The sequence below is a fragment of the Melitaea cinxia genome, chromosome 11 (genome assembly GCF_905220565.1).
Source record: "Melitaea cinxia chromosome 11, ilMelCinx1.1, whole genome shotgun sequence".
Classification (NCBI taxonomy): Eukaryota; Metazoa; Arthropoda; class Insecta; order Lepidoptera; family Nymphalidae; genus Melitaea; species Melitaea cinxia.
The window spans coordinates 2,450,327-2,461,169 of record NC_059404.1 but is presented as its reverse complement, the minus strand read 5'-3'; the positions used below and the strand labels follow the sequence as shown (position 1 = coordinate 2,461,169).

The 10,843-nt window shown below is 33.2% G+C and overlaps 1 protein-coding gene across 1 annotated transcript; it reads right to left on the bottom strand.

Annotated features, from left to right (window-relative positions):
• Window positions 1–7,511, bottom strand: LOC123657989 (lipid storage droplets surface-binding protein 1). Its single transcript, XM_045593468.1, has 9 exons — window positions 7,487–7,511; window positions 6,267–6,385; window positions 5,856–6,041; window positions 5,103–5,283; window positions 2,981–3,168; window positions 2,266–2,447; window positions 2,051–2,117; window positions 1,193–1,291; window positions 1–628 (listed from the first exon to the last, which is right to left on the bottom strand). The coding sequence occupies exons 1-9, from the start codon at window positions 7,509–7,511 to the stop codon at window positions 521–523; spliced, it is 1,155 nt and encodes a 384-aa protein (XP_045449424.1). The 3' UTR covers window positions 1–520.
• Window positions 7,512–10,843: the final 3,332 nt, after the last annotated feature.

The window sequence follows — 10,843 nt, the reverse complement described above, 5'->3', positions numbered from 1 at the left end:
TATATGCTACTTTAATTTTTTATTACTTAAAAAAAAAAAAAGGCAAATAAAATATTTATATAATATTGTCTTCTGACCAAAACAGAAGAAATTAATTATAGAATTATCAATCCGACCTCCATAAGCATATAATTTTGTATTTATAGCTATTACAAAAAAAAATACAATAAGAACTTTGAACGAGATTCATATACAAAATTTAAGTTTTATATTTTGAAAACAATAGTGTATAGGTACCTCGTAAAACAAAGACAAATGCAGAACAATTTCTCATGTCGAGTTATGAAAAGTTATGAAAATTTGATCACCATTTGTCCGTGTTTTTATGATTTTTTTTTAACATTTTCAATACGGTAAAACCTAATAAGTTTAAACTGTTGTCTGTTTTAAATCAAGTCGGATTTTAAGTGCATTTTAATCCAATAGTGAGTCATATTTATTTAAAAAAATGTAGGTTCATATACACAAAAGAAATCCTTATAATTAAATTTTACGAAACTTATATTGTATAAAATACGGTTCAGTTGACACCATTGATCGTCGCCAGGTCATCTTGCTGTTCATGCACCGAGCGTGACGCGATCTTCTCCCGCTCTTCATTTCCAGCCAGCATCATAGCGAGTTGTTCCTAAGAATCAAACTTTGTTACATTATACGGATCTCTAATTTTTTTTTCACGAAACCTTGAAACAGATTGTATTCTCCATCCATAATTACTTGCAATAATTTTGGTACTTATTTTTTTTTAAGATAAATATATATTGAAAAAAAATGAGTATGCTTTAGACCGCGTGACTGAAGTAAAACTTATGAAACGTGCCTCTCGCTCTCTATCTTTAATAATTTATATCTCCCTCTCAACTTCCATTCGTTTGTCCCAGTTACCCTTTTCGTAACACTCTCGTCACGCATTCACCAGCTTACTCGCCAAGTCAAGCGTGCTTAAAGAAGTTTTACTTTAAAAAAATTATGTTGATTATACTCTCATAAAAAGCATTTATTCATAAGGTAATTATATATTAGATAATTATATTTTGTACGGTTCTTCCAGTTAGCTCCTCCTTCTCTCTTTCATTCCTCTTACAAACAATTATAAATCCTCTGGTATTCATAGCGCTTATGAGTTTTGACAATTACTTTATATAACATGAGTCGCCAGTTGGTAAATGTCGTATATGAAAATATCACTTACAAGGTATGTTTTGGATGTGGCTTGCAACTGCTGCAAGAGCTCGTGAAGTCGGTTGCGAATCCCGCGCACTTCCGTCATTGCTGTATCCACAGGTAACATCTAGATAATTGAAATCAAACAAAAATAATAATTACTCTTTATAGTTTTGATTAGGAAAAAAGCGTACTAAAATATTATATAGTCTACCCTATATTCTTCCTCGGTAAATGGACTATCGCATACATAATATGGTTGTACAATGACAAATATATTTATAAAAAAAAACTAGTAATTTATCATAAACTGTAACAACGCCTATAAAACCTAAATAAATAAATAAATGAATCGTATTGCCATTTTGAACTAGTGGCTATTGAAATATGGTCTATATTCTATAACTTATCTTAGATGAATATCCGAGGATAAATTGATAAATAAGATTTAAGGATAGAGTAATAAGATTTTTTTGCGAATTTTCATACGAACAGTCGTAATAAAGAGCACTGGCTTTACTCTCGATACAAAGTACAAAAGCTATGTAATTAGGAAAGTTTAAGTAATAAGAATGGACGTTTTTACAGGGCCTAACTCCAAAATGACCATGGCCCAGGGCAACATTCTGCGAGGGGTGGTACAATCAAACAAGTAAAAAAATAATCGATTTGGACATAAAAAAAGATCAGTCAAAAAATTACAAAATAATCGATTATGTAGTCATCGACTTTTTCCGAAAAATCATTTCCCTAATAGATACGCTGCTTTTCCCTTTTTTAAATTTATGGGTCGGTAAAATTTATTGGCACAGGGCACAGAATCTTAAAAATATGCCACTGCTAATAAAAATAAGCATAAATACAAAGGTTTGTTAAAAATATATACCTTAAGAATTGAGTCTGAAACTGCTGTCATGTGCTTCGTTACAATCGACAAACCTTGGCGGACGTTCCTGAAAAAACGTTTGAAGTCATTTTATCTTTTTCTCAATGGGAGTAAGCTATTTACATTACTAATTCAGTAGACAATAACCTAAAATTATTTATAACTAAATTTTTTTTTCTTCAATTTATTGGCTCACCAAAACTAAAATAACTTACTTAGGAAGGTCGTTATGGGTGTAGTTGATGAGGTGAACGATTTTCCTGGCGGTTTCGCGAGACAGCATAACTAGAAGCTGTTCAAGAGTGTCGGGACGGGCCTGGTTCTCTGGCTCAGGCTGGCTTAAAGATGCGTAGAGTTCTTTGGCCTTCTGCCATGCAAGTACAGGATCTGTGGCAACCTGCCAAATAAAATATTTTCAGTCAATTCACCCCTTTACATTGCATTGCAATTAGTAAGTTGTTTTCCAAATTATATTGCTCTCTTTCTTTGGTTCCTAAGCTTAAAACAATCGTAATAATTCACAATTCTTTTTCAAAGTTTGATGAATTTGTACGATTTTTTGTTTGTATTATCTACACATTAGGGAATTCTAAACATTTTTCAATATCATATCAAAAATCGATCGTTCCAACGGGCATCGAACCTGCATCTGCGACTAACCGTGTCGGTGCTCTAGCCAATTAAGCTAGTAAAGCTACTTTAGAAAAAAATAAAATCTTTTTAACAAGTTGTATCAGTTACAAAATTTAGTTGTGCACATAAAACATTTTTGAGTTCGGACTGAAAATTCTAGGATTATTAGTATAATCTGTGTTAAGGGTGATCACCCAAATCATCTTTGTGATCAGCTTTGTAATTAATATTTTACCCTCTAGCTTATTATCTCATAGCACCTTAACATAAAAAATATGGCCATTGGTATGTACTCACCAATTCAGCCACATACACAAGCACGTGTATCTGTTCCTTTATAGCCTTGGCCTCAGCGAGGGCCTGTCTCGTGAGGCGCCTCTGAAGTTTACGCTTTAGCCTCGCCCCGTGTTGTACGGCTTGAGCCGCTCGCGCTCGCCCCGACTCCGACCCGTCCACGGCATCCGCGCTCGTCACTATGATCGCCACTACGTAAGCAAGGAGAGGTAAGCTGCCTTAGACCGTTTGCCTAATAGTGGGCAAACAGTGGACGGTAGCTTATCTTCAACATAAATTCTTAATAGTAAAAAGTTTAGAAAATGTATAGCTCTATCTGATTCGATCTAGCTATTTGATCCTCGTTTAAGCAAACTTGTAAACAAAGTACATATATTATAACATATATTATACTTAAAAAAAAAACATTTTTTAGTTCATTCTTTGTGTGCATAGGCGGATTTATCTCTAGAAGAGATCTCTATTTTATTATCAATGATATTAGTAGGAGATCCGAACGAGAACGAAACGAGCTTATACCCATCTGCTTTATGGATGAAATTACTTTGTATTTATTTTAGTATAAGAGAAAAAAATCGCGAAAGGGTTGACTGAAAATTTCCTGGTTAGGCTATATTTAATTCAAAATTAAAAAATTACTTTTATATTTATATTTTATATTATACCTACCAACCGTATGAAGGCTAAAGGAAATGTAAACCTTGGATTGTCTATTATTTTCCTAAATAAACGAAATAACTTCTGGGTGACAGTTATAAAGAAGTAGGTATATACTGTTCTAGTTACTTTCACCTACATGTTTCATAAATAAATCTTACATCAAAATGAGCGCAATTTCATTGCGAATACGATGACATAGGGTTGCCTGCTTAAAGTCTAATTTTAATGGCGATTGCCGAATATAATATAGCCTGGCCAGGAATTTTCCAGCCAACTTTTTCACGGTTTAACTTGAATATACTGAAGAATTTTTTCGCCTACTTACGTTGTATTACTTGTCGGGGTAATTGAAGTGTGATTATACAATCGTATTGAGAACCTCCTCCTTTTTTGAAAATCGGTTTAAAAAGACAACTTTGCACTAAACGATACAATTACAGACCAAAAAATTTATCATCGCTCTTTGTTGCGATAAAAAATAATAATCAAATGAATACGTATCGTGTTTATAATGTTTATACGATTTTCTATTTTTAAATATACTTAAATACGAGTTTCGAACTTTTAATAACAGCTGTTAATAAACACATTGATTCTTAACACGAAGTTAATTTCCATTTAGAGTCTAAAGTGCGACTATTTTATTGATATTACAATTTGTCAGAGAACCTTAGATAACCCGGCTATCGTAATGCACTTAACTAAAACATTCTATGTCGTAACTTATTTCCTCGCAATAGGAACTAATATAGTCTTGAATATTCTAATTAGACATCTTCGAGACAAATAGACAGATATTTTAATCATCAATTTTATACACACTACTCAATAGTATAATATTAAATGCATCACGTGGCTTAATCACATCGCTTGCACATTTGTATATACCTACTGGTCGTTGCCTAGTGGTCGAAATTCAACCATAATTAAAAAATTTAATACCAAAAAATAAAGAAAATAGAGAACCTTTTTTACTTTTTTTTTTTAATTTTCAATTGACTACAGACTGAAAATCATCAAAAGAGTTAATATGCGCGTGTGTGTTAAATATATGGTAGTGGGTGTTATGTTTTTTTTAATTGATTTTATGCATAATTAAAAAAAATGTTACCATTCTGCACTCCTTCTTTATATAAACTGTACGTGTACGAAATTTCGTACTCCTCCGTCCGCGCAATTCAAAAGGGGTACATAGTTTTTGCTTCACGTATTATAATATATAGATGTATCAAAGACTGTCATAAGAACCCATTATTTACGCCAGCTTAGTAATATTAAGAGATATGTATGTATATCTTGAAAACTTAAGAGCTTACTTAATATGCTTGTGTAATGTCTTAATATTTTTCAAGGGCATTCAATAATAGAAGTTTAATGACACACTATTTATCAGATGTTTATAGGTTCTATAAAAATATTATCGTATTTTTTTAAATAAATAAAAATATCGAAATAGTTATCATACCATCGGCAGCATCTTGATAGTCTGGCGGTAAATATTTGTCCACGTATTTGTCAGCTGTAGTGAGGGCGCGATCCAAAACATTAGCAGTGACCGCAGTTACACGAGAATCTAACACAGCTGTCCCCAACTGTTTTACAGAGTCAGCCCTGCGCAGAACGTATTGGCGGGTTTCCGAGTACATCTAAGGAGAAATGTAAATAAGCTTGAAGATACTATACCGGAATAGGTTTTAAAGATATTTAAATGTGTTAAGTATTTATGCTGCTCGTCTTTCGCAAACTGAATAGCATCTTTCAAGGTACTTTAATTCTAGACTAATATTATTGTACCTAGTCTCGAGCTTTGCAGACCAGCTGAAGACGAGCAGTATACGTACTCCAAACTTTTTTTTTTATTATGTTATGGGCTTACTCATGACCTCAGTCTAGCTCTAGAGCACAGACGAGGTCGAAGATGGAGCGAGTTCGCCCAGAAGAAGAAAGAAGAAACATTTCGATATAATAAGAAAGGTTTCTCGGTAGTTTTGTAAATTATTTAGGATAGGTTCCTTAATAATTTTGATCTCAGTCGGATATATCAAATCCATTAAAGAATTAACAGAGCAATATTGATTTTTAAATAAATTCAACAATTATAATTTTTTAAGATATGATATGATATTTTATGCATGAAATTTTCGTATAAATATCAAAACGAGGATAAAGAAGAAGTGGTTGATTTCTTTACATTTATCTGCAATAGTGGTTCACTCACTGCTTGAGGTGGCAAATATATTGAGGGTACTCTCTTCTCCACGACATCTAGCGACTTGCAAAGAAATTTGTCAAGTTGGTTTATAGGTGACTCCAGGAGATGAACAGCAGGCAGTGCCAATTGAGTGCCAGTAGCTAGCGACTTCTCGCCCAGTATTAAATACCAACGTATTAAAGGATTTGATTCCTGCAACAAAAGATTACAAGCATAACTAAATTATAATTGATACAACTCATTTTCGTGTAAGCCTTTTTAAAAGAAATAAGAGTTTGAGTTTTTGATACAATAATTTCTAATATTTGTGCAATCAAAATAATAATTATGATATCTGTATAAACTGACAAAGATGATGAAATTTTAATTTTGCTATAAAAACTGGAATAGAAAATACAATAATTTGTCATTTCATACCCTGATCTTGAAGTAAATCTTCTCCGTGACATCAATACTAGACTTCACGATGGGTATGTTGGCAACCCTCTGAAGCGACTCTAGCTTCGGAAGACTTGGCTGCTGCTGTACTTTCGTCACTGCACAAATATATAAGCATTTCATCATCATCATTATTTAAGCCTGTCACAGTCACTGCTGGACATGGGCCTCCACAAGTTCGCGCCAAAACTGGCGTGAACTCATGTGTTTTGCCCATAGTCACCACGCTAGGCAGACGGATTGGTGACCGCGGGGTTGGTTTTGTTTTCGGCCTGTGTATTTCAAAGCCAGCAGTTGGATGGTTATTCCGTCATCGGTCGTCTTTTTAAGTTCCAAGGTGGTAATGGAACTGTGTTATCCCTTAGTCGCCTCTTACGACATCCACAGGAAGAGAGGGGGTGACTATATTCTTTACTGCCATAGCCACACAGCTAACAAAACAAATATGTAAATGAATTACTAATTATAAGGGCATAAGAAAAGTAAATAGCTAATAAAGCTCAGTTACATAAGTAGAAGAGCTTGTTTTCTTTTCGCTATATGCTCTAATCAAGGGTATGTAATGTAGGTTAAAAATTATTATCACTTCTCCAACCGAAACATTAATCAAAAACCTTAATGCGAGTGATAACGATAACACGCATGTTGTATGCTATAACTAATCACTAAAAGCAGGATTTGTAATTATGTAGAAGTCACCGAAGACGGCATCAAAATAATACAGCGTACGTCTGTAATATTTATTAAGGGTTTATTTTAAGCAGAAAATTAAATCAAACATTTCTTCATTTAAGTGCCCTTTAAAATCACATGAATAATACAATGTATACTTTGAAATTCTTAATTATTTTGTATCTATGTTATTATGATGTATATGACCTAGAGGTCACCTCCTACCTCTATGATGTATATGACCACTTAGAGGTAGACTCCTACCTCGGATTCGGAATGAAGATTCTAATGTGAAGAATTGGAGTGAAACTCAACAGATGATTAATTGTAAAGGTAATGGTATAGCATTGCAGGTAGAAAGTGAACATATCTTAATTTAAGTTGTAACGAAATATTAAGTCTATTTAAAGGTCAAAGTTGAAGTCAAAAAATGCGAACTGAATTTTTAACAGCTTGTAAATATGCCTCAGCTTTTGCCGCAATCGATCCTTTAATTCCCTTAACAACAGTGTATGTGTCGCAATTACCATTTAAATTGTTACCGTCGGCCATTTTGAATCAAATTTACTTAAAATATACTTTTAAATTTTCACGTCTACGTCTCACATTGATATAAATAACAATTGATATGATATTTTAATTACAGTTATAACTATACAGCAAAAGGTTATCACCTTTACACGTAGGTAAAAATGTTTTATTAAAAAACACGAGTAACCCTAATGTTTTATTAAATAATAAGATACCGATAAACTTTTTAAAGTGACACTTCTTTGCGCGTATGAGGGTAAAATTTTTACGGATGAAACCACAACGTTTTTATCGATGGCGCTGGAACGGAAATCTAAAGTTTTAGATTTGTATAAATACAAATGGGACTAAAAATTAGTTTGCCAAAGAAGTTTCACTTCTGACATGTGTACTTTGTACGCACGTACTTTTTTTATTAATTGAAATTTTAATTTTAAGTGTAAAATAAATATTATTTAGCTATATTGGTAAACTACAACCTGAAATAGTTAAACTATGAATTAAGATGTTTTCGATACAACCTTGTGGTGACAAAAAATTATTTTTAAGCATATTTAGCACACTGGTGACAATAGGGCTGGTGTATTTTTTACCCAGAGAATCGACATAGCAATTTAACGGGGAAACGATGCCAGCATTCTTGGACCTTTTCCACGTGGACGTGATTTATACTCTAAGTAACTGTATAATATATGTTCTTAAGTTTTGAATTGTTAAAATTTCGAAATAAGAAAAAGCATTAGCAAAAAAATTACTTTAGTCTACAAATATTTTATATTTGGTCCTATAGCATCTATATCAATCAATCGATTCAGCCTGTACCGCCTCACTTGCTAAGCATAGGCCTCTTTGTCCAGATAGGAGAAGGATGGGAGCTAAATCCAACACGCTGCTCAACTGCGAGTTGGTGGATATATTAGATGTGTATGATAACAACCGGGACCATTCGTTCAACGTGCTCTCCGAGGCTCGATGGGGGCACCCACAAAGACAGACATCCAAACTGGATATAACTATTAGTACAAAAACAAATATCCGTACCGAGCGGGAATCAAACTCGGAAACCGCTGGTGTTTAGGTGCCTACACAACACACCACTACACCAGAGCGGATTTAGCATCTTATTAATGAAATCTTATGAAGACGTCAACTGAGGTCGGGCACAGCAGAAAATTTCCTACTCAAAATATGGAGCAGCCCGACTAGGGTAGTACCTCGACATTACAGAAAATCACAACTAAATAATACTATTTTAAGCTGCTAATTGTGTTACTGTTGGTGAGTAAGGTGACCAGAGCACTTAGGGGGGACTAGGGGATAGGGTCGGCAACGTTTCTAGTGTCGGAGATGTCTATAATCTACAGTAATCGCTTACCATCAGTAGAGTCGTATGCTTATTTGCCGACCTGTTATATAAAAAAAGAAAATTGTCTCTTTCTAATATGATGTATATAATTTTAGAGATTCATAATTTTTACACATATTTATCTGAATAATTGTGTTTGTGTAAACTCATTTTTATCTACTTGATTACTATTGGTTCGTGGTCTGGATGTTTGTGCTATTATTAAGTCATAAACGTTACATAATAATAATGTTATCATTCCCTTGAAAACAAATGTTCAAAAAAAAGTCATTGCCCATAGTAAAGCAAATAATGTTATAAAATTGGTACATATTAGAAAATAATGAATAATTAATCATCACATGTCCACACAAAGGACATTTTTCCTGTAAAAATTAAAGAAAAAAAAAAATATTTTCGTCGTCAGAATCATCTGATATGATAGACTGGCGTCGTTTCTTTGGTGTTATTTCTACGGAAGAGTCGGAAATCTCTGAAACGAAGCGACGTACTCTATTTAGGGGTCTTTGGTTTGGTAAATTTAAGTTTTGAATTAAGTTATCAGGTGTTAATCTTCCAAAGTAATTGGGCGTTACTGACTCAGTAGTAGCTTCACTAGTTCCTGGGCTACCAGAATACTGAATAGAGTGAGCTCTTGCAGGACTATTGTGATGATTAGAAGGTACTGCTTAAGAAGAAACAGGTTAAAAATTGGCCGAATGAGGATCAGATAACACAGAATTGGAAAGGGAATTTGGGACTTCAAACTGTATTTGAATTTATGGCTGTGCAGTTTAAACAGCTTAGTCATCTAGCACGGATAATATTTGAGTTCTGAATATTCCACAAAGCTTGATGTATTTCGAGCGTTCCTTTAAAGGGACGTGTAGCACTCTCATTCAAAAGCTTATCGATTTCAGGAAAATTTGACTCGTCGATCTTATAAGTTCCTAACTAAACCTCTACAATTTAAACTCAAACATGCCATCAGAAATGCGGGAAAAGATATTTTACTTCCTTCCTGTAGACAATAGTATTTCCTGTAGACACCGGCATCTACAGGAAAGATGTTTACAGGAAAGACAATTGTAAATATATTAAAGATGGCGTGTTACATATTTAAGTTAGAATAAAAACAATTTAGGTTTTGCAACCAGTCACTTAATATGCATAGAAGCTTAGGTCTCATTTATTTTTAAAGGGTCTACTTTCTAACAAACACGCAGTACAGTAAAAATTCACCAAACTCGACCAAAATCTTATGTAACTCCTTAAATAAATATTCTTCATCGACACCAAAACCGTTTATCAGAATTTCGAAGAAATTACTAATGGAGAAAACAGTAATGCCAATACGATAAAAAAATAAATATCGAATGGGTTCAAAATCTTTAATTAAAACATTGTCTGTTTTATATGTCTACAGAAGAAAACTATAAATATCAGAACAACATGTTTTTAAACAGGGTCAAACACAAAAACGTTAAAAAAAGTGTTCAGGCTACATAAACTATAAATATTAATTATTTTATCGTATCTAGGCATTTTTTAAATTCAAGGTTAAATTTTGGACGATTTGATTTCTAAAGTCTTTCAGATTTGATGACTAAAGTATTAATTTAAGGATCTCTTTTAAGCGAAAATGTGCCCTTATGTGGACTGTTCGGATAAGACGCCAGTTTCAGATCAATTAGTATCTTATTTGAATTATACAAACATTTGAAAACTAAGCAACATTTAAATATGTGTTCTTTAAAAAATCATCGTTCCTAAATTACGAAGAAAACATGTATTGTGTGTGTTTCCGAACTCCCGAAACAGGAAAAAGTTCTACTGAGGACCGTTGAGTAATTTAAAAACATTTCAACAATGTAAGTACTACAAACAAAGGAGAATAAAATTTGAATTTACATATAGCTAAAATTTAAATTTAACATTTTCTGCTAGAAGTGTTGTACAATTTTACATACCTACTTAAGATAAACCTATTCGTTCTTCGCTTTTAGAA